Below are 23,857 nucleotides of genomic sequence, written 5' to 3' on the forward strand. Positions count from 1 at the left end.
ACAGAGGGTCCACAGGATGAGGAAATTAACCAGCCCCACTTCCCCAAGCACTGTGCTGGGAGCACGTGGCCCCAGGACAGGGGAGCAGGGTCTGGGTACCAGGAGAGAACCCTGACCAGGCTGCCTGCAGACCCCCCTCGTGTTGCAAGCCCCACTGGGGGAGAAAGGGAGACTAGTCAGCCCTAAGGAGGGGGACTCCTCTCCACACCGAACATTCCACTTCTGGCACCTTCAAAGCACCCCGCAGCCTAGAATAAGAAGAGAACACAGCTGTTAGAACAGGGACTTCTCATGGGCCCTGACCTAAGCCATCAGTTGAAAAACATGGGAAAATAAAAAGATCAGCTTACACCCTGATTTGAGAGGGGGAAAGTGAAAAACAAAAAAAAGCATTGTACTCATTTCCTTAGATGTTTAAGAACACAGAAAATAGCCATTACATCCCTCTGGTAATCAATAAAATCCTTCCATTCTGTTGGACTCAGTAAAAAACCCAAATCTTTAATGGTGTGATTGTAAGTATTAGCAGGTATACAGGGAGATTTGGGAGGAGTCGGTGAGCCCACCAATGTCCTGGGCTGCGTCCATGAGGACCCCTGGTCCCCCAGTGTGGGCTGGAACTGAGGACTGAGACTTCTGGTTCTTACTCCATGTTAAGGTCCCTGATCCTCCTTCCCTGCCCATGACCAAAGTTTCAGTGCGTTCCAGACCTTCTCATTCCTAAGACCCAGACTCCCTCGGCTACGCTAAGATTCTCCCTGCTCAGACCACAGTGGGTCAGCATGGTCTGGTCCCGCACTCTCTGGCTGGGATTCAGAGGTCAAGGTGCAGTGGAGAAGGCCTCTAGACAATGCCTTCACCCCAGGAACCCAGCGCTGCTGCCACCTGACTCTCTCAGATATAGTTTTTTGTCTCTGAGTATAATAGCATGTGTTAATATGCTCGAAAACACAGGTTTTTCGTTTTCCCCATTCTAGCTTTTAAAAAAAAAAAATAAAATCTAAAAAACTGGGGGTCCAGGGTGGCTCAGTGGGTTAAGCCTCTGCCTTCAGCTTCGGTCATGATACCAGGGTCCTGGGATAGAGCCCCACATCGGGCACCCTGCTCAGCGGAGAGCCTGCTTCTCTCTCTCCCTCTGTCTGCTGCTCTCCCTACTTGCGTTCTCTGTCAAATAAATAAAATCTTTAAAAAAAATCTAAAAAACAATTTATAGAAGTATAACATACACACAGAAAGTATACAAGTTGTAAGTGGAGAGCCCATTAAGTTATCACAAAATGAATGTAACCATCATCCAGCCCAAGAAATACAACAGGATGCCAGAGCTAAATCCACAGCTAAACACAGTTTTGGACATTTTGCCATGGGCCAGGCGGAATTGAGTGTCAAGCTCTTGTGCTATGTACTCTCCTACTCCTCTTCTGACATGTCCTGAAAGATTTAAAATTCTTGTATTGTCTTTGGCTGTGATCCAACTGCACAGAGATCTTCTCTCACACCAGACGGAAGGCTTCTAGAAGGCAGGATTCCAGTTATCTGTTAGGTATTCGGGAGGTATAGTTTGAGTGACCGAATGAACCCAGCCCCGGGCATGCAGGTGTTCCAGGCCCAGGTCCGAGGCTCTTAGGGCTCATCTGTCCTTTATAGATGTCACAGGAGGCAGGACAGTGGGCCAGGTTCCCTACTGAAACACTAGAGCATTATTCTCTCTACCCTACAGAGATAGTGTGGGGATGTAGGAAGTAGTAACCCAGCTCATTGATTCATGCAACAAACATGGATTAAACATTCACGTTGATCCAGGAAAGACACATAAGGCAGATGATGTCTCCAACCTCAGGAAGAAAGTTCAGGAACCCAACATGTCAGGAAATAGCAAGAAAACCCTCATAGAATTTGGACTACTGCTTCACTCTGCCCCAGTCAGTCTCTTTCCCAGGAGGAGGGGGCTGGGGTTGCTGACCCAGTGGTAGATAGAATGGGCCCTTCACCATTTGGCTTTGCTCTTCTGCAGGCCCCGCTATCCCGGTGGGCGTGGACGTGCAGGTGGAGAGCCTGGACAGCATCTCGGAGGTGGACATGGTACGCAGCGCCCTCGGCTGGCGGGGCAGCCTCAGGGCAGCTTCTGAGGTTAAGGTTCTGAGAGTGCCTGTGGCTGGGGCAGCTGTGGAGGGGGGCAGGAAGGCTGTGTCTGGGTGGGCAGAGCCAGGGCTGCAGAGGATAGACTTGGGGACTGGAAGTTGGATCAGGTGCTGTGAAACTAGAACAGGGGTTCTCAATGATATGGGTCAAAGTAACTTGGGAAGTTGGTTAAATGCAGATTTCTGTGCCCCACCAGAGACTTCCTGAATCAGTCTCCGGGGGTGAGGCCCAGCCCCTTACATTTTGGACACAGCTCTCATGTGATGGGACCAGTCAGATGAACCTCACTTGGAGGAGCCCAGGAGGGGACTTTCTCAGACAGAAACTCTGCCGTTCACTGCTGCCCAGTGCCTGCCTTGAACATGCCTCCCCTGCGCAGTCCTTGCCAGGGTCCGCGAAGATCAGGCAGTCAGGGAAGGCTTTGAAGAAGCCTTGTTTCAGTTGAGATGCAAAGGACAGATAAGGAGACAGCGTGGAGAGGGCCACAGGGAGAGCAGGGAAAGGGCCCCGGAGGCAGAAGGAACAGGAGTTCTAGAAGCACAAACTAAAACATCGTAGCACAAAGTGAGGAAGGGGTGGGGGCGGAGGGTTGGGCGGGTGGGGGTGCTCCCGCCCACTGTGACCCTGCAGGACAGCCAGGAGGGGTAGAGGTGCACTGGTAAAGCAGAAGTGGGCCCTAGGCTCTGAGACCAGCACCACCAGCAGGCGTCCTAACGCCTCCGCTCCAGAAGAAGGTGTTTGGGAGCACTTCCTTACTTACTCACACTTGCACCTTAGCACTCATGTCTACTGGCTGTGACAAGGGGCCAGCTTCTTGGTTCAAGGTCTCATCGATGCAGGCGAGGAGACACCATTTAACAGAATGAGTTTTCAGGCTAAAATTATAGCAGATACGCAGCTGCCCAAGCCTTCATCCATTCATTGACCCCCCATTTTTTGGGGGGGTCAGTTGACTCCCCTATTTTTCCATCCTGCAAATATTTATTGAGCACCTACTGTGTGCCTTGTCAGGCACCGAGTTAGGACCTGGGGACTCAATGACACGCAGAACACAATTCTGCCTTCAAAGATTCTTCGAGACCAACACGCAAAACTCTCTTAAACGGGACACTGGGCTGTGAGGGCTTCTCCCAGTGCCCACTCACGTGACACTGAAAGCTTAGCTAATAGGAAAGGAGCCCCGTGTGCGCAAGTCTGGGGAGAGAGAGCAGGACGCCGGGGCAATCTCTTTCTGTGGTCCCCATGGCAGGTTCACAGCTGCAGGTTTCACTCGTAGCCCCTGAGGGAGGAGGGCTGCTTTCTGTACTGGGCTCCCACCCCACCTCCTGCCTGCACAACAATGAGTCCTTCTCTTGCCCACCCTAGTGGCACCGCAGAGGCAGGCAGCCACCATCTGGCGGCTGAGCCTCTGGTGTGCGTTCCTTTGGTTGATGACGATGGGTTGTAAGAAAGGCAGCTTGCTAAATACATCTGTCTGGTGTCACCTCCGGCTCCACAGGACTTCACCATGACCCTGTACCTGCGGCATTACTGGAAGGACGAGAGGCTGGCCTTTCCCAGCACCAGCAATAAGAGCATGACCTTCGATGGCCGGCTGGTAAAGAAGATCTGGGTCCCCGACGTCTTCTTCGTTCACTCCAAACGGTCGTTCATCCACGACACCACCACCGACAACATCATGCTGCGGGTGTTTCCAGATGGGCATGTGCTGTACAGCATGAGGTAATGGTCTCTGGGCTCTTGGTCCAGCGCCATGCTCATACGTATGTCAGCCTGGTTGGTCGTGAAGTGTCGGTCACCATGGTCCCCGGGCTCTTGGCTGGCGCTGTGCTCATACGTTTGGTTGGCCTGGTTGGCCTTGAAGAGTCAATGACCATGGTCCCTGGGCTCTTGGTCCAGTACCATGCTCATACGTATGGTCAGCCTGGTTGGCCGCGAAGAGTCGGTCACCATGGTTGGGCCTGTGTCTGTATGGTATGAGCCTCCTGATGTCGGTTAGAACTCTCTGAGGATGAAACGGTCGCCCTAGTAGCAAGCAACTTTCCTGTCACTGGGGCGCTTAAGCTCGGGTTAGGAGACTAGGTAGGCCTGAGTGAGTTGAGGGAGCCAATGACCTTCTAAGCACCTTCCAGTCATGACAGTCTATGATTCTACTTTATTGGTAATAAAGATTTAAAAAGGCGACAAGAGCAGCTGTTGACTGAGTGCTGTTGCAGCCAGCTTCCAGGCTAACACGAGATGATGCAGGTTTATTCTACATCTTGGCCTGCTGGTAGGGTTCACCAGAACCTGATGCTAATAGCCTTGGTGTGGTGGGTGGGGGGTGATAACCTCCCAGGCAACACTGGGGGAGGCAGCCCACGGGCTGAGGGCCACGTGCAGAAAAGGTACAGGTGTGTGCCCCGACAGCCAACACCCTCAGTGGCTGGGGGACGCAGTAGAGCGCTGATAACACATCCCGTGGAAGACGGGACTCTAAAACTTAGGGTCTTACCATGCAGAGACTGGGGTTTCCAAGCTTCTGAAGCAGCTGTGGGAAGGCAGCCGCTCTTGGTTGTGTCGGTGTTCTTCTCGCTCTGGGCAGGCATATGAGCCAAGAACTCACTGCAGGAGCCAACATGCTTGTTTGGGTTGCCTAGGATTACGGTCACTGCCATGTGCAACATGGACTTCAGCCACTTTCCCCTGGACTCCCAGACCTGCTCTTTGGAGCTGGAAAGCTGTAAGTACCAGTGTTCCCGAAGACAAATCTCCGCCTTGTTCCCGCTCCAGTCTTTGTGCCATTTTTGTAACCGTGAGACCGAGTACTGCCTGCCAATGTTAAGGGCTGTTTACTCCAAGGCTGGTGTAGGATTTCCCCGTGGCTTCAGCCACCTCCAAAGCAAAGGAGTCGAATTAACTTATTTTCCTCTCCCCAAAGATGCGTATACAGATGAAGATCTAATGCTGTATTGGAAGAATGGGGATGAATCCCTGAAAACTGATGAGAAGATCTCCCTGTCCCAGTTTCTGATTCAGAAATTTCACACCACTTCCAGACTGGCTTTCTACAGCAGCACTGGTAGCTAACATTTGCCATGGTCTGATCCAAATGTGGAAGAAAATTAGAACCCTCCAGCCTAGGGACGCCTGGGTGGCTCAGTTGTTAAGCATCTACCTACGGCTCAGGTCATGATCCTGGGGTCCCCGCATCGGGTTCCCTGTTCAGCGAGGAGCCTGCTTCTCCCTCTCCCACTCCTGCTTGTGTTCCCTCTCTTGCTGTGTCTCTCTCTGTCAAATAAATAAATAAAATATTTAAATAAAAAAGAACCCTCCAGCCTTGAACTGTCCCATGCCAATGAAAATGAATGTGTATTCCTAAGTAATGCGTAATTCTGCAAAACACAAGCAGAAACATTGATAAGCAGAAATTTTAAAAGTTGCTCTCCTCTGAAATCCCATGGCCAGAGGCAGCCACTCCTCACAATTCAGCACACTTCCTTGTGAACACTTTGATTTTAATGATGTAATTGTACAGAAGTGGGGTCCTGTTTTACCTGCTACTCTGTAGTCTGATTTGTTTGACTTAATGACAAGGATGATAGGTTTCTGAGGAAATGTATCTCTTACCTATTTTTAGATCTATCAACTTATTTATTTATTTACTTGCTTACTTAACTTTAGTGGGGGGAGAGGCAGAGAGAGAGGGAGAGAGAGCATCCCAAGCAGACTCCCCGCTGAGCACAGAGCCCCATGCGGGGTTCCATCTCACGACCCTGAGATCGTGACTTGAGCTGAAATCAAGTGTCGGACGCTTCACCGACTGAGCCACCCAGGAGCCCCTATAGATTTATTTTTAGTGTTTAGTGTAACTCATCTTGGACCCTGGGCCGTGTTTGAAGTTTTGAGAAGATGCCCTTGTCAGTTCTCTAGTCCCACCGTTGTTTCCAAGGTCCGTCATAATAAACACAAAGTGGGGGCCTGAAGCAATAGGAACGTATTTGCCCACAGTTCTGGAGGCCAGGAAGCTGCAGACCACGCTCCCCGCTTAGGCTGTAGGAAGGAACCCTTCCTTGTCTCTCACTAGGTTCTGGTGGTGCTGTGTTGCTCTAATGCCTGCCTCTGTCGTCACGTGGCATTCTCCCTGTGTCCCTCTCTGTGTCTTCACATGCTGCCGTTCCTGTGTGTCTGTGTCACGGAATTTCCCTCCTCTGTAAGGCTACCAGTCAGTCATTGGATTATGGCCCACCCTAACCCAATATGCCCTCATCTCATCTTGGCTCCATGGGAAAAGACCTTATTTCTGAATAAGGTCACATTCACAGAAAGTGGGAGTTAGGATTTCAACACATCTAAGGGACACAGTTTACCCCGTGACAACCCTGCAGTAGCTACAGGACTCTAAGGACGTCTCACTTCATTCCCCCTTGTCCGCATACCGAGAAGCCCAGGCCCTTCCATGCAGAGCTTTTTTGCCCCTGCACGGCTGCCGTCTATCTCCCCGGTCCCCTGCCCTCCACGCACATCCCTGTGCCCCCAACATCAAACCCTGAAAAAGATCGAGCCTCAGTCAAGGTGGTGTGAGTCTCCGAACCACGAAATCTGGCTTCACTTTATGCCCACAGGGCTCGTCCTCGTCCCTCTCTTCCCTTCTCCGCTGGTGCCTATTGTCACGCAATCTTCTTTTCTCATCTCTTCTTGGCAAGTTCAAACCTACTCTCTTTCTAAAACCATTCTTAAGAATGTCTTCTATAACTTTTTACTATGTGTCACTGTTTTGAGCGCTTTATATGAATTAATAATTTCTACCCAACAAACCTATGATGTAGTTATTATTATGCCTGATTTATAGGTGAGAAAACTGAGACTCAGAAGGATTAAGTTGCTTATTGAAGTCGCACAGCCAGCAGGTGGCCAATCTGCCTTAGTCACTCTGTGTTCTCCTCTTAGTTGTTTTCTGTATTGAAAGAGAAGCTGGCTTGTTTGTTTATCTTGTCCCCACTCCTTTCTGGAGTCCAGATTAAAATGCATCTTCCTCTCCCATTATTTACTATGTACCAACAAGGAGCTTTATCATCCCCGCCCCCTGCCCCAACCACCAGGGGCTGCGATCTCACCACAGAGTGCTCTGTTTGGAACACAGAGTGTACATTTTTAAAGCTCTTGGTTCCCTCTTACTGTTTCCAAGGCAACTCTCCCTGGTTTTCTTACAAGGAAAGGATAGTGGAATAGTACTTAACAGAATGAAGGCAACTCTCAGCCTTTCCAGAAAGACCCTGTACAAACCTAAGGAACAATATGATTTGCTTCATGGGTGCCAATTTAAGTAGGGAAAATAATGCTGAGATGACAGAGCAAAGGTGGTGGGATGAATGAATGATTAGGAGTTTCTGTCATATCTGCAGATCACTGTCTCTTTTCCCACTCCACTTAAAGCCCCTACCTCATTCAAACCACCGAGGGACCTACAGAGTAACCGTGTGTCAAGCTTGTCTGGACCCAGCCTATCGTTCCAGCCTTTCACTAGGGATCCAACCCTCCCCTCACCTGACTCAGTAGTAACCTTCCATGACAGTCAGGTAGACTTTGTTCCCTCAGCAGCGTTTTTGTGGGGGGCAGCCCGAGTCATTATCCCAGGCTGCGCTGACCTGGAGAGGGGTGGGTGTGTGCACACAGCCGTAGTCTAATTTTGACATTTGTACTGCCCTTGACACCATCTTTGGTCCCAGTGGTTGGGTATCGATTCTGTGGCTCATTGGACGCCTTACTGTTTTAGTCCTTGTTGACAACCATCCATCTGGTGACGCATGTGGAGACAGGCTGAGCTGACCCAACATATGACAAAGGGGACAGTCATACGGCAGCTCTGCCGGCTCCTGCCCCAGTGGTATTGGCTTCAACAAAATGGAACCAGTCCCGCTTCTTAGCCTCCTGAGTAGTGACTCCTCAGGAAATACGGTTGTGGGTGGAAAATAACAAATATGAAACAAGCAACTAACCCTAGCTCTCTCTCTACCTTCCCCCAAAATGTTAGGGGAAGAGAAGAGAGGTTAGGTAATGTTGAATAAAACAGAACACGCATTAGGTAGTGGCAAGATCCTTATTGATAGGAGAGAGGGCTTAGATTTTAGAGAGGAGATGTAGTAGAGTAAGTCAATGGATCATTAACTTTCTCCTGAAGATCAGAGCAATGGCGGCGGGGGTGGGGGTGGTCTCCTAAGTTACAGTTTGTTCTTGCCTCTCGAACTGAACCTCACTGGCTTCTTCCTGTGTCCCCCAGGCTGGTACAACCGTCTGTACATTAACTTCACGTTGCGACGCCACATCTTCTTCTTCTTGCTCCAGACCTATTTCCCTGCCACCCTGATGGTCATGCTGTCCTGGGTGTCCTTCTGGATCGACCGCAGAGCTGTGCCCGCCAGAGTTTCTCTGGGTAAAAGCATGTGCTGGGGTGTGGGAGGGTGGTTTCTTTCTTCAGCTGGTCACTATAAAGAGAAAAGGTAAAATCATCATTCAGAGTTCTTAACTGATGGGCTGCCAGAGCCAGAAGGAGCAAACGTTCCTCCTGCCTGCCGCCTTCACCATTTGCACGCTGCTCTCCGTTTCCTAGACTCCTTCATGAAAACCACAGGGAGCTAAAACTATGTCAGCTTTGCTCCAGTGACTTTAGAAAAATCAAGCCTGTTTGGGGGATGGACTTCCCCACCAGCAGTCTCAGGGCCCAGTACTTCGATAAATAAGATAATTCTGCAAATGGCAAAACCTTATTTTGTAAATACAAAAATTGTGTTTGTTGGCCTTGGTTGGACAGACTGAGAGTCTAAAGGTAGGGCGGGGTTAGGGGATTTAGGGGAGGGAGAGGGCTGTACTCCCTGGAGTTGTGGTTTTAGTCCTCGCAGACCCAAAATTCCAGAGGGAACGGTAACAGCGTGTCATTGTCAACTTGGAGGAAACCAGCCTGGGCTCCGAGAAATGTGAGGCTTTAACCGAGCAAGGCACAATGAAGCAGCTAGCATGACAGGACTCCAGGAATTTCCACAGTCTTCAGAGACTGAATAAATATGGCTCAGAGAGGGAATGAGGTCATTCCCTGTGGTGTGGGCAGTTTCCTTCAGAGGTGTCCTTCAGTCACTGTTTCGCATTCCACATCTGACGGGGTCCTTTGCCAAGCACTGCTCATCCGATCAGCCACACCACCAACACCCAGGCCCCGAGGGGGCTGACAGGCAAAGGAGACCAGCAGCCCGGAGCAGGCCAGGAGGGGAGCCGCCTGCCCCTAGTGGAGCAGATCTGCAGCCTGGATGTTTCCATGCCCCGGGGGATTTCTTGCTGGGTTTTAGACAGGGAGGATGTAAAATGGTGACTGCGTGACACATGGTGGGGGACAGTGTGTACCCTCGTCAGCAGCTGACCTAACGCAGCCTGTTCGCAGGTATCACCACCGTGCTGACCATGTCCACCATCATCACGGGCGTGAACGCCTCCATGCCCCGCGTCTCCTACATCAAGGCGGTGGACATCTACCTGTGGGTCAGCTTCGTGTTCGTGTTCCTGTCGGTGCTGGAGTACGCAGCCGTCAACTACCTGACCACGGTGCAGGAGCGCAAGGAGCGCAAGCTGCGCGAGAAGGCGAGACAAGCTTCATTCACCTCCTGCGGGGGCCCAGGCTGGTTCCACGAGAGTGGCGGGGGCGGAGGGGGATGTGTAGAGCAGGGCATGTTTGTGCAAAATAGGGGAGGATCTCTGTTAGACTAGGTTCTAGCTTCTACCACTAAGGATCCCACAAGGCAAAAAGTCTTCAGACCAAGACTAGGGATAGGAAGACTTGGGTTCTCAGGTCCAACTCTGCTGCTTCCGCTGGGCCTCTGTTTCCTCATCTGTAAAAAAGGTAGAGAGGGGGGCACTTGGGTGGCTCAGTGGGGGGCGCCTGGGTGGCTCAGTGGGTTGAAGCCTCTGCCTTCGGCTCAGGTCGTGATCCCAGGGTCCTGGAATTAAGCCCCACATCGGGCTCTTTGCTTGGCAGGGAGCCTGCTTCCTCTTCTCTCTCTCTGCCTGCCTCTCGGCCTACTTCTGATCTCTGTCTGTCAAAAAAAAAAAAAAAAAAAAAAAAAGTAGAGAGGAACTCTCAGCTCACCTTCCTCCCAGGGTTGTTGTAAGGGTCACAGGAGGTAATGTATGCAAAAGTTGTCCTGGAACTATGGGGTTCTGGACAGACATAAGGTATCACTATTACTATTGGACATGCTTAGGGAAGGTACCTGCAGATCCTATGACCGGACAAGGAGAGAGTTCTAGAATTAAGAACCCCTGTATTTATCTGTACTCTGACCCAGTGAAAACTCAGGCACATACAATTTTAGCCTTTAGAATCTTTGGAAATACTATGCTACCTATACCATACTGCACTATCCTATATTAACCTATGGTAGTTATGCGAGAGAATACAAATGGGGAATTTGGGCAGTGCGTGTGGGCCTTTGATACAGGGAGGGAAAGTCCGTTCCATTCATATTCAGACTCTTCTTCTTCACAGTAAGAAATAAAATGCCAACTTGTTACCAAATCATTGGTCACCATTGCGCTAATCAAAATGGGTGTTTAGCTATAAGTTATAAAAATCAGGGGACATGAAAATCCCCCATTTATGCACATCTAGGTGGCTGGTAGCTCCTTAACACAAGGGAGCTTTAAATTTTTGGAAAAGAGGATGTGTTACCTTTCCAAAATCAGTCTTTCAATGCCCATATTATACCTAAATATATTATAGTAAACCTATATATATTTCTAAATATTCTACATATATTCTAAATATTTCTACATGGTCTCCAAATAGGCTAGACTGTTTAAGAATTTGTTTAATAAATTCTATTCAAACCTTTTTCACTTTAGCATTTGAATATTCATTCAGATTTTCAAGAATCTGCACATTGGTCATTGTCAAGCACTTTTGGATTATATTTAAACACAAATTTTGATTTATAAGCCAATGAACTTTCCCATCTAGAGCTGTTGGAAAAATAGCAAGCCTTCACCTCACAAGTATGGGCCCATGAATTGTAAGCCGGTGCCAGCTGGAAGCCCACTCTTTGCTGACTCAGATTGTGAGGGGAAGGGAAACCATTTCCTTCCTCCCAACTCATAATTTCTTAGAAACATTTTTTTAAAGATTTATTTATTTATTTGACAGACAGAGATCACAAGTAGGCAGAGAGGCAGGCAGAGAGAGAGAGTGGGGGGAAGCAGGCTCCCTGCAGAGTAGAGAGCCCGATTTGGGGCTCGATCCCAGGACCCTGGGATCATGACCTGAGCTGAAGGCAGAGGCTTTAACCCACTGAGCCACCCAGGTGCCCTTTAGAAACATTTTCATACTTGCAGAAGCAGGCACATCCATAGACTCTGCACTTATCCTCAACACTTGTTACCGTTTTGCCATTTTTTCTGTGAGTTCTTTCTCCATATAAATGTATTTTTGTCCGTGCAGTTGAACCATTTAGAAATGCATTGCTGGCACTGGGAACTTCAATGCTTGACTGTAACTCTTTAGAATGAGGACACTCTCCTCCCTAGTCATCTTTTGATTCATGCACAAAGACGTGGAGACCCACAACTGGAATCAGAATGTATGGGTTTCTTATTTTTTTAAAATATATTTTTAAAAGATTTTATTTATTTATTTGAGAGACAGAAAGAGAGAACAAGCAGGGAAGGAGCCGAGGGAGAGGAAGAGGAAGAATCTCAAGCAGACTCTGAGCTGAGTGTGGACCCTGATGTGGGGCTCAATCCAGCGACCCTGAGATCATGACCTGAGCCGAAATCAAGTTAGAGGCTCAACTGACTGATCCATCCAGGTGCCCCAGAAGGCATGGGTTTAAATTCTCGACTCTGACACCAGCTGTGTAATCTCAGGAGAATTGTATAGCCTCACTGGGTCTTAGTTTTTGCTTCTGCAATTGAGGGCATTTAGACTAAGTCAGTCATTCTGGGCCCTCAACTGAATGGTAGAATCACCTGGGGAACTTCCAATTGATTAGCTGAGAGTGAAGTCTCAATGTGGCCATTTTAAAGAGCTCCCGGGCGATTCTAATATGCAGAGAATCATTGGACTGAGTGATCTCTGGAGATCCTTCTAGTTCTGCCTTTCCATGGATCTGAGTAGCCAAAGGGCTTCGATCTGGGCCCAGGCCACTGCCTCAGCCCCTCCACAAGGCCTAACCATGACTGACACCTTCCTTGTGTTTCTTGCCCACAGTTCCCGTGCATGTCTGGAATGCTTCCCTCAAGAACCATGATGCTGGATGGAAGCTACAGTGAGTCTGAGGCCAACAGCCTTGCCGGGTACCCGAGAAGCCATATTCTGACAGAAGAAGAAAGACAAGACAAAATAGTGGTCCACCTGGCTCTGAGCAATGAATCCAACTCCTCCAGGAAGAAGGGGTTTCTGAAGGGCCACGTGGGTCTTCGCATCTTCCAGAACACGCACGCCATTGACAAATACTCCAGGCTAATATTTCCTGCCTCCTACATATTTTTCAACTTAATTTATTGGTCAGTGTTTTCCTAGAGGCCCCGAGGCCCTGCCTGGAAAAGGACATAGATATCTACAGGGCCTGGCCAGCCGTCTGCAATGGACCCGCTGACCATGCTCCCCTCAGCAGATGGAGCCGTAGTTCCTGGGGCATCACGGCAGCGCCCCCTTCCTGAGGGGCCCTCCAGCTGCCCTTCCCCTGACCTCGTGGGTTCGCTCCTCATTAATGCTGTGTTCTGTGTCCTAATTCATACCTCTCTGGGACTTCTTCTGTTCTTGTGTGTAAACAGGTTCATAAGAGCCCCCACCCCTATAAAATGACTCAAATGCCTCCTAGATATTCTGAGACCCTAATGAAGCCTACAATTCAGTTGTGAAGGGACAAGGAAGAATAAAGGGCAAACTTAGAGGTTTTCTGGATAGGAGATGAGAAATAGGATTCAAAAGAGGAAATTTTAAAAAACTGTAAACCCATACCACTAGATTAAGTGCCTACCTAGGAAGGAAAACATGCTCAGGTCCCAGACAGGAAATGAGACCTGGGTGAGTCTGGCAACTCTTGTGATTTTTCAATCCATTCAACCATTCATTAAATATTGAGTACCCACCCTGTGCCAGGTCCTGTGGAAATGAACAAATAGAAGTCTCTTTTCTTAGAGAAGTTCTCTAAGCCTGCACTCATTCTGTGTATGGCAGAGGGTACTTCCACCCTTCTCTCTCCCTCAACCCCCACTGATCCCACAGATCCATTCTGTTTGCTGGTGCTTTTACTCCCTAGGTCTGTCTAGAAAAGCACCTCCAGTCTCTTAGGAGATCCTTTTGAAGCCCGCTTACTCCTTCTTTCCTGAAATCTCCACGTAAGACAAGTCCAGTGCTGGGGAGAGGGCCAGGGATTTGAGAATTGGTGATAACAGAACTTCGTCTTGGGGAGGAAGGAGCCTGGGTCTGCTGTTGAAATGTGTTCTGTATGCCATCCTACCTCTTTCTGAGCTTCTCCCCCAGCAGATAGATGTCCTTAATGGTCCCTGTGTCCGAGCCCTGCTCCCCACCCCCAGAACTCTCTAACCAGAAATGCCCCACACCCTCGAATGGTTTCTCCCTTCCACAAGGTAGTGACTTTCCTCTAATGTAGCTAAACTCAGATTAGGGAAGCAATCTGATTAATTGAATCTACTGTAAGTCGTGAATGACCATTTCTCTTAACCCTAATTTAGGTGTTTGCTAGTTAACTCAAGTGAACCCCCAATTGGTAGTATTTATGGAAAGATAAAGAACATGATTTTGAGAAGGGGGCCTTCGGTTTGCGTTATAGCACTTGGAACACTTGGAATCAGAGGGCTGTTCTGGTGTCCAGCTCAGAGGTCTTGCTTAATAAAAGAAGTTGTTCTGCTCTTTCCCTCTTACCTACTGCCCCTTCCACCTTCCTGCCCAGGGTCTGGATGTCTGGTTCTTCGGTCACGAGTGTACGAATGGTGCAGCAAAAGAGAGGATAACCCTGCCTTAGGTCAGGTGAGCTCTGGCCCATGCAGTCTGCTCCACAGCTCCTGCCTCCCAGGGGGCAGGGATTTTTTAGTTCCTGAGGATTAGAGCACAGGTGGGTACCAGAGGCTCCAGAAGTTTCAAGACAGGGGCCCGTAGATGCCTGATCCTCTCCCGGCTCACCACAACTGCCACCCAGTGCCCTATGCATCCCAGTTTTTCCACTCTTTGCTCTCAGCAGTACCCCTACACCCCCATACCTTGTGCGATCCTGGTCCCAGACACCTCCTTGCTTCACCACTCCATCACCCATGTGGAGGGCCAGACTCCCCTCTCTGGCTACCAGCCCTGATCTGAACTGTGGCCTGCAGCCCACCAGCCCAGAGCTGGTGTGATTGGGGCAGGGGTTTGAGGAGATCAACTCTCAGGAGGACGGGCTCTAGGCAACAGTGTGGCACAAGTTATCTCAGCAGTGGCCAGTTTGGGAAGTTCCCAAGACCACTCTCAGGTTTTAATAATTAACTGGGAGGACTCTCAGAACTCAGAAAAGCCATTAAACTCAGGTTATGGTTTAACATGGTGAAAGGATGCAGATTAAAATCAGCAAAGGAAAGCAGCCTTTACGGCAGGGTGTGGGAGAAACCAGGTAGAGAACTTAAACTTCAACTCTTATCCAGTACAGCTGTGCAGTCAGTGCTGCTTTCTCCCAGCTGTGATGTGTGACAATATGCACCAAGTACTGCCAACCGGGGAACATACCCACGTCCAGCAAGGTATGGACGTGGGTCCATCTAACTGCTTGCCTGGCTCGCCTTAGTTTCCAGCCCTTCCAGAGGCTGAGCTGACAACTCTTAGCCTAAGGCCTCCACCATAAATCACATCATCTGTATAGACTATCTGGTATGGCCCAAGGCTTCCAGCTAAACAAAGACCCTCCTATTAGAGCCTCCTCTAAGGGCTTAGAAATGATCTCCCAGAAGCTGAGGCCATGGCCTGAATCTTTTCTTTAGTCAAGGTTGATTGTTCACTGCACAGCAGTTGTTTATTGACAATTGTTTATTGGTGATGTTGATTGCTTTGCTGCTACTATAGATCCATGCACTAACATCTTAAAGCATCCCAGCACCAGATGTCTGGATCGAGAATAGGAGATAGTCCAGCTGTGGGAAAGGGGACTGGTAGAGAACAGGGTATACAAATACCTACAAAGTAAAAAGTGTTAAGCGCTACTGTAGTGGTTCAAAGTGTAGTGGGAGTTCTGGGGAAAGAACGATTTCCACTGGGAAGAGAGGATCGTGTGGAGAAAACGGCCCCTGAGGTACCCCTTGAAGACTGGAGATTTCTAGAAGATGTACATGCTAGACATACATGTTGAAAAAGTACATGCTATCCAACTTTTCATTTCAGCTCAGATCATGATCTCAGGGTGGTGAGATGGAGCCCTGCATCAGGCTCTGTGCTCAGCAGGGAGTCTGCTGGAGATTCTTTCTTTCCCTCATCCTCTGCTCCTCCCCACTCCCTCATCCCCCATCCCTGCTCTCTCTCCCCACCTCTCTAAAAAAAAAAAAAAAAAAAAAGGACAGAAAAAAGAAAAATACATTCTAGATCTGTGCTGTCCAATATGGTAGCCACTAGCCATGTAGCTATTTAAATTTAAAGTAGAATTAAAAGTGCAGTTCTTGCTACTGCACTGGCCATGTTTCAAGTGCTCTGTTCGATAGCCACATGCGGCTAGTGGCTGTTGTATTGGATAGTGCAGACCCATAGAATATTTCCATAAACACAGACAGTTGTCATTAGATAGTGACATTGTAGATGAAAAGTTCGGCCTGAGCAAAGACGTGAGAAAGGCAGGAAAGTTTGGTGTTGCAGAGTATAGGGTTTGTGGGACAAGTCATCCCCGTTTTGACTGGATCCTAGGCTATGGGAAGAGGAAGTGAAAGACTAGCCCTTTCCACAACACTAGATATCATGGCAGGTTCCCCAATGCCAGTGCCAATGAGGACAGCTTCCCCTCCATGGAGCTGTCTGGTCCCAAACCACTGGATTTCCCAGCCTTGTCCACAGAAGAAGAATGAAACTATGTAAACAAAGATTATTGGATGGTACAGGGCATCTGGACTTGTTTAGAAGTTTTTATTCTCTATAGACTCTCTTAGGCCACAATGGAGCTCAAAGAATGATAATTGTGTTGTCGTTAAATATATTCTATTACTATTGTTGTCTTCTTTAATTCCAACACTACTCTGCTTCTGGCAACATTGTCTTCATAAATTGAGGCTCGTATAATATGGTGGCCCATTCACACTTCAAAAAAATAAAGATATATTTTAACTAGCTTATACAATTAACTGGAGTTAATTGTATAGGAAACATATTCATGATCATAAACAGCATTTTCTCATGGGGGATCATGATGCAGTGAAACCACTGTATTTAGCACTGCCTTATTGCAGTGTAAAAGAGTCTGACTGTATTTGAGAAAAGGAGAAAATTAAAGGAGGGAAAGAGGAGACAATAGTAGGAGTACAAAAAAAGGAACTAAGGAAATGTTAAGAACAAGGAATTATTTGAGGCAGGAAGACAGGAGTAAACATAATTGTAATCAGGGAGGCTGGAATGATACTTTATTTCACTGAATCTATGGTACCATCGGTGTGCGATGCACCCATATTTTATGTATTATTAAGAAAAAATGCTACTAAGTAAATTGTAGCATGCCAGTGATTATGAGTCCTGATTTTACCAATGTTAAATTGTGAAAGATTATGCATGTTAGAATAAAAGAAATAGGCATTATACAAAAGCTGGTGATTGGACATACTTCTTTGACACCATGGAGCCAAGAGTTACTAGGCTCTTATCTTTGGGGTCTTGTGTCCAGGTCAGGGATGGGGTGATGGCAGATAAAGAAATAAATGGGAGGGGCACCTTGGTGGCTTAGTCAGTTAGGCATCTGCCTTCAGCTAAGGTCATGATCTCTGGGTCTCAGAGTCCCTGTGTCGGGCTCCCTGCTCACTGGGGAGCCGCTTCTCCCTCTCCCTCTACTCCTCCCCTCTGCTATCTCTCTCAAATAAATAAATAAAATCTTTTTTAAAAAGAAAGAAAGAAAGAAAGAAAGAAAGAGAAAAAGGAAACACCTTTCAGGGATTAAGAAGCTTACCGTGGGTGTATTTCAAAGGAGGAAGAGATCATAGGCTTTGAAGAATAGATCCTATTTGTGGTCAATTCTGAACAATGGATAGATATAATTTCAACTAGTGTAAAAGGTGGGGAGGGGATGGTAACATGGCAGAAGGAAAGCTGAGGTGTGTTCAGAAGGCAATGGGCAGATACCCTACCAAACGTACAAAAGTCTCATGTTCTCATCCTCCTAGTTCTTGACCCTGGAATCAATGGTCCTTTTAGGTTCATTCCACTTAGAATAAACCTGGGAAAGTTGGGGCGCCTGGGTGATGCAGTTGGTTGAGCATCCAATTCTTAGTTTCAGCTCAGGTTGTGATCTCAGGGTTGTGAGGTTGAGCCCCACTTTGGGCTCTGTGCTTAGCACGGAGTCTGCTTGAGCTTCTCTCCTTGTCCCTCTGCCCCTCTCTTTCTCTCTTAAGTAAATCTTTTTTAAAAGGTGGGGGAAAGAGGAATAAACCCAGGGAAGAAATTTGTCTGGTCCATTCTGAGCCACACATGTTGAAGATGATGAGAGTTCTGTGTTTTGTGTAAGTTTAGAATGTTAGAACTTGGGACTCCTGGGTGGCTCAGTCAATCAAGCATCTGCCTTCGGCTCAGGTCATGATCCCAGAGTCCTGGGATTGAGTCCTGCATCGGGCTCTTTGTTCAATAGGGAGTCTGCTTCTCCTCTGCCTACTCTGCCAGCAGCTCTCCCTGCTTGTGTGTGTGCGCACGAGCCCTCTCTGGCAAATAAATAAATAAAATCTTAAAAAAAAAAAATGGAAGGTTAGAACTTTTCAAAGACATTAGATTTTGGTTCCATCTCTTTGTAAACATCTGTTGAAGGGAGAACCGGGAATTCAAAAAATGGAAAGCTGCGTAGTTTAAGGAAACCAATAAGGCAGAAAAAGAATGATAATTCAGTTATGTGTGAGAGCTACAGGCCATGTGCTGACATAACAGAGCCTGGGAAACCGGGGGAAAATAGCTATTCCATGGGGAGGGTGAGGAGTTTGGGACTTGCAGACAGGTAGAGATAGATGTGAATGAAAGTTATAAATGTTAGTCTGGGGCTGGAGGGAGGTAAGCATTTGGGACTGTCCTCCAATATGAAACTATCCAAGTGGATGAAACTCCAGGAGCAAAGTAGAAGAGAGGATGTCTGCAGACAAAACCTTAGGAGTATATATTTATGCAGGGAGAGAAGGACTGATCAGAGAAGTAGAAGGAGAACAAGAAGACTGTTGTGTCATGGAAAATGGAAGAAATGTTCAAATGGAGGAGAGTTCAGCTGAGGGCAGTATTAACCATAACAGTTGAGAAGGGTAAAGACTGAACAGACAAGGCAAGATGGAGGCCAGAGGTTCGGTGGGATCAAGCATACAGCTGGATGTTAAAGAAGAGGGACCCTTCTCTTACCTGTAAGTAAGTACCTTCTCTTACCTGATTTTTGTAGATAGAATGGGAAATGCTCCAAGGATTATGACTACTTACGATGGAAAGAATATGCTGGACTTGTTTTCTTGGAGGATTTTAAAATAACATGGTGACTGGTTGAGGGTTGTGGTCTCAGTTGTAGGTTCTCTAAACTATTCTATTGGAATTTAGGGGACTGGTCTGAAAAAACAGTGTTTATAACCTGGTCACCAGGTCTGTGGACAAGGAACAGCCTTGAGGACTTGTACCATCCTCTGTCCCTGCATGCATGGGGTGGACACCTCCAGGAGACAGTGTGGCTACTGCCTCTATTGCAGAAGATAGAGCAGATGTTAAAGCAACCTCGTTGTATAAAGGGCCAAGTATTGAGTGCATTGTTTGTGCTTGGCACCATGGTGAGGATAGGATATATGGTTCCCAACATGATTTTCATGTAAACCCCGCTGACATGGGAAGGATTGCCCCTATTACATCCCCACTAATATCTAATACAAGTCTTATGTGACACCGAACCTTTGTAAAGACATGAAGACCCAAAGAAATGGTTAAACCTGAGTGTTTTTGTGCTTGATTTGATGAAGAGTGAAGAGTGGTGGGAAGATGTCATAGGACAAAGGGTATGAGGTAAGTGTAGTAAATTGGGGGGTGTGGGGGACTTAGCAAGGCCTGTTTCTTCAGATTTCTCTCTGTGTCCCTTCATCTTTGGAGATAAGAGTGCTCCTTTCCTCTGGGTGTGGAGAGGACAGTGTCTCATAATATGACCTGCTTCAGGGGATGGTGGAATGTCCTTCCTGCACAAACCGCTTCTCAAATTCCTTAATCTTGAAATAGTCAGTAAGCTATATTGGGGGGATTGTGTGTCCTGTTTAAAAGGTACAGACCAGGGACGCCTGGGTGGCTCAGTTGGTTGAGTGACTGCCTTCGGCTCAGGTCATGATCCTGGAGTCCTGGGATCGAGTCCCGCATCGGGCTCTCTGCTCGGCAGGGAGTCTGCTTCTCCCTCTGACCCTCCCACTTCTCATGCTCTCTCTCTCTCTCTTAAATAAAATCTTTAAAAAAATATTAAAAAATAAAAAAGGTACAGACCAGGAGAATTCATATCCCCACCACAACCCCTGGAGAGTTCTTCCCCTTTTCCTCCCATTGCCAAAGAGCAGACACCTGTGGTTGTGGGATTTACACGGGACTGGAAGCAGCTAGAACCCCCATTTCCACCCCCACACCAACCACTAGGAAATGTGACATGAGTCAAAATTGTTCCTACAAGGAAGGCTGAGTGCGCAACCCCTCTGAGGGCCGATGCGGTGGCCTGTTTGCACAGAGACCTAAATCCCGTGCCAGGAGGGTCCTATGTCCTAGCCTGTCCAAGCCCCAGAGCTACGGGTGAGCATCTGCACCAGCAGTATAAAAACATTCCCCATTAGCAGATTGGATAAAGCACTCAATCCTCACCCTCAGACCTTCCGATGTCATTATGAAATGACATTTGGGTCAGCCACTGAGAACATTAGGTTTGGGATTTATTTTGAAAGAGAAATTGAAAAATAAACCTTGGCTGTAGAAAACCATTGTTTAATCTAAACTGACCAGGTTTATGGTGACAATGCTCTTCTCCACCTTGTCCATTTAGTCTAAGGCCTCTCAAACTCTGCTGTCCATATGAATAACCCAGGGGTCTCAGGAACAAGCACACTGTGGTTCAGTACATGGTTGGGGGAGGGGCACCCAGGATTGTGCATTCCCAATAAGCACCTTGCAGATGTTCACTTTGCTGGTCGGCAGGCCACGCTTCAAACGACAAAACCCTAGGGACCTCTGCTCATCCTTTAAAGTTGAGCTTAAATGTCACCTCCCCTCTGTTGGTTTCCTGACATCTTCTTCCTTCCCAAAGCAGAATCAATTACTATGTTACTGGTGCTCCCAAAGCATTTTGTGGGCATTTGAACACTAAGAAATTTCCTTTACATTGTGATTATCCTCTTTAATCCATGTTTTCCTAGCTTTGGCCAAGCAATGGTCCCCTGGAACAAGGCAATGGACCCAGCCAGAATGGGGGGACAGTGAGGAAGGAAGAGAAGCTTACCTTTCCTCTTTTCCCAACAACTTTTTCATCCTGCTCTTGAGTAAACCAACCAGCCCAACAAAGAATACTTAACCCACTATGAGCAAGTGCTCTGTCTTTTAATCCTTCCAAAAACCCCATGAAGTACGGTTCACAGAGGAGATAAGAGGGAAAGATAGCAAGTTACAGGGCCAGGACTGAATCAGGACTACTGACCCCAAGTCCTTTCAGTTTTCATGGTTCCCTGCAGGAAAGCTGTGGGGTCCCAGACACAAAGGCCCCCAGGGAAGCCTCATTCTTCTCCCATTAGCACTGCTCAGATCAATCCAGAAGGTACCTGGCTTCCTTGTGGCCCAGGTGGAAGAGGTTAGAGATTGGGAGGGACAAGCAGGCACCAAGGGCCCACAGAACTTTGGGCTTCTGAACTGACTTCAGATTTGTCCCCAAAGAAGTGCCCAGCTTTGTGCCTGGTCTTCTGGCTTCCAGCCTTCACCCTCTTCTCCCTGTCCCCATCACCTGTCCTCTTCCCTAAGAGAACACCACTGCTCCACCTCTGGAAGCTGACAGCAGCTGGCACAATAGCCCCTTTCTCCCCTGATGCCCGCTTTGCCATTATAGGGCTAGAAAGCGCAACATGGCCACAGCCCTTTTTCATTCCTCCTGTGAGCAGAGAGAGTGCGTGCGGGTGAAAGCCGCAGCAGAGGACAGAATCACACATGTAATAAGCCCCAGAATTAAGCTCCAACAGACAGGGGTTTCCATCTGTATTCTTAATTGCTGTGTCTTAGGGCATTTAACGGTGCTTGGCACATGGTCGATGCTCAGCAAATATTGGTGGAAGGAATGAATGACTAACTACTCTTTGTTAAGTACCCATTATGTGCCTGATGTCATGCCGGCTGCTTTTCTTGCACAATGTCATCCCCTGTCAGCTACGGAAATGTCTTATTCATGCTCAGTATGGAGGCAGGAGTCTGGAGATTCAGTGACTGCATTTTGTGAGCTGAGTGACATTGAACAATGTACTTGATCTCTCTGAGCTTTAGTTTCTCCATCTGGAAAAAAAAAAAAGACAGTAATTCTGGCCTCTTTGGTTGGATATGAAGAGTAAGTTAATGTGTTCAAAGTCCTCAGCCCAGGGCCCAACCCAGAGATAGACAAGGAGAGGAACAGGAGAGGGCATGAGGAGGAGGAAGGTGATGAAGGCAAAGGAGAGGAAGGAAGAAAACATTTAAAATTGCCCTACAGCCCAAACTATCCCTTCCATCTGTAATTGCAATAATTTCTAAAACAACAAAAATTTTAACACTGACCTGATTTCAGAGTATATAAAATTCTTCACAAGAGAACCCAGTTTGCATTTTACCCACACATTTTCCTCACAAGGACAGATGAAAACTTTGTCATGGACCAGTTGGCGCTCTTGGGTACCATCTTTCCAAGAGCAGGACCCGTTCTTCATTTTGCCGCGGAAAGAACAAACCCAGGGAGGTTGAGTAGCTTGCATAATGGCAGACAGATAGTTTTTAGAGGAAAAATGTTTACCCAGATACTCTCTTTTCCAGGTACAGAATTTAAATTAGTTAATATTCATCAAATGACATGAATTTGTAACAGCATATGACCTGGGTTAAGACTTCTTTTGGCCAGAGATTCTGTCCTCTCAGCCTTCCAACCCATTGGGACACCTATGAATGCCCAGACTTCATGTATTTTCTATGAAGTTGGAATGATAAGATGGGTCACGTCTCACGTCTCATGATTCACTGAATCATGCTTTTCACTGAGCTTCCTAGAGCATAGCTCTGGGCTCGGGAAAGCTCCTTTGAAAAAAATTGCTTGATGTTGTTGAATATTATCCAGATCAATACATTTGCTTTTAGTGAGACCCTCTGACCCTTGACCTCATGGTCCAAGATGGTGGTAGGAATCCTAGCAGTCGTTTCTGCAACTGAAGAAGCAGGACGCTTAAGGGGAGGAAGAAGGAAAAATGGAGCATCCTTTCAATGAAACCTATCTTTCAAGGAAAGTTCCAGGAGGCTGTCACATACTTTCCCTTTGGCTAGAACTTGGTCCCATGGCCACATCTAGCTGCAAAGAATGCTGGGAAATTTACTCTGAATAGGCATATACTTAGCTAAAAATAGGGAATTCTGGAAGAAAAGGAAAAACATAAAGTGTAGGAAAGAGCAGCTCCTGCCATACCACCCAAGAACACCCGCACTTGCTTCCATGAAGCCCCAGCTGAGAAGAGTTAGGAAGGTCATAAGTAAGGACAAAATGTTCAGCCATTGCCTGGCTCCACCCCTCTCCCCTCACCCAGATAACTCTTGTTCCTATCTCAAGTGTGAAGCAGGGTAGAGATACCATGGGTCTTTCTAAAGAATTGTGTTAATGCCAGAAGCTTCTGTGACTACTGAGCTCAGAGTCTTAGAATGTTTCTATGCCTAGAAATAGGACCTGGGCACTGAGTCCCTGCCATCATTTATTTTGAAAGAGGGCAGGAGTTTTCCTTTACCCCAACTGCCAATTTTAGGGACAAGCAAACGGGGTCAGCAAGTTCAAGGTAATTCTCCTTGGATCGTAAAAGCCTCAAGCTCCTCCTGCCACTCATTCCCGCCCCCCACCCCCCACCACGTGACTTCTCTCTCCAGAGGCTGTGCTGGCCTGCCCTCCCCACACTCTAAGGGGGCCTCGATTACTAGAGGCAAGAAAACAAAACAAAGCCTCTGAGGTGATTCTCATTCTGGGGTTGTTTTCCCAGGAATAATGAAGGGTTTGCCATGAGTCACCCCCATCCTCTTAGTTAACAGTAGGACATTGTTTTGAGATCTCCCTCTGACCTAAAGGATGTAAAGGGGACACAGAGGAGAGCTTCTTCTGAGTTGGGATAGCTTTAGACATTGAGTCGATAAGCAAATATGACATACATGTATTAATAATAATGCCAGAGTGAGGTGAGGAGCTGGGGCTTATTGTTCCGGAGGCTCTTTTTTTAATTGAATTTATTTATTTGACAGAGAGATCGAGAGAGCGCACAAGTAGGCAGAGCAGCAGGCAGAAGGAGA

General features: G+C 47.6%; 1 protein-coding gene across 1 annotated transcript in view; it reads left to right on the forward strand.

Moving 5' to 3' along the window:
* Positions 1-12,795, forward strand: part of LOC111158815 (gamma-aminobutyric acid type A receptor rho2 subunit) — a 43,452-nt gene extending 30,657 nt beyond the window's left edge. Inside the window, exons 3-9 of the mRNA XM_022521086.1 lie at positions 2,015-2,082; positions 3,641-3,864; positions 4,782-4,864; positions 5,063-5,203; positions 8,402-8,554; positions 9,554-9,750; positions 12,371-12,795. Coding sequence (XP_022376794.1) covers positions 2,015-2,082; positions 3,641-3,864; positions 4,782-4,864; positions 5,063-5,203; positions 8,402-8,554; positions 9,554-9,750; positions 12,371-12,682 — 1,178 coding nt within the window. The 3' untranslated portion in view covers positions 12,683-12,795. The remainder of the gene's footprint in view (positions 1-2,014; positions 2,083-3,640; positions 3,865-4,781; positions 4,865-5,062; positions 5,204-8,401; positions 8,555-9,553; positions 9,751-12,370) is intronic.
* The last annotated feature ends 11,062 nt before the right edge of the window (positions 12,796-23,857 follow it).

Source organism: Enhydra lutris, unplaced genomic scaffold, assembly GCF_002288905.1.
Source record: "Enhydra lutris kenyoni isolate GAN:26980312 unplaced genomic scaffold, ASM228890v2 scaffoldscaffold63, whole genome shotgun sequence".
NCBI lineage: Eukaryota > Metazoa > Chordata > Mammalia > Carnivora > Mustelidae > Enhydra > Enhydra lutris.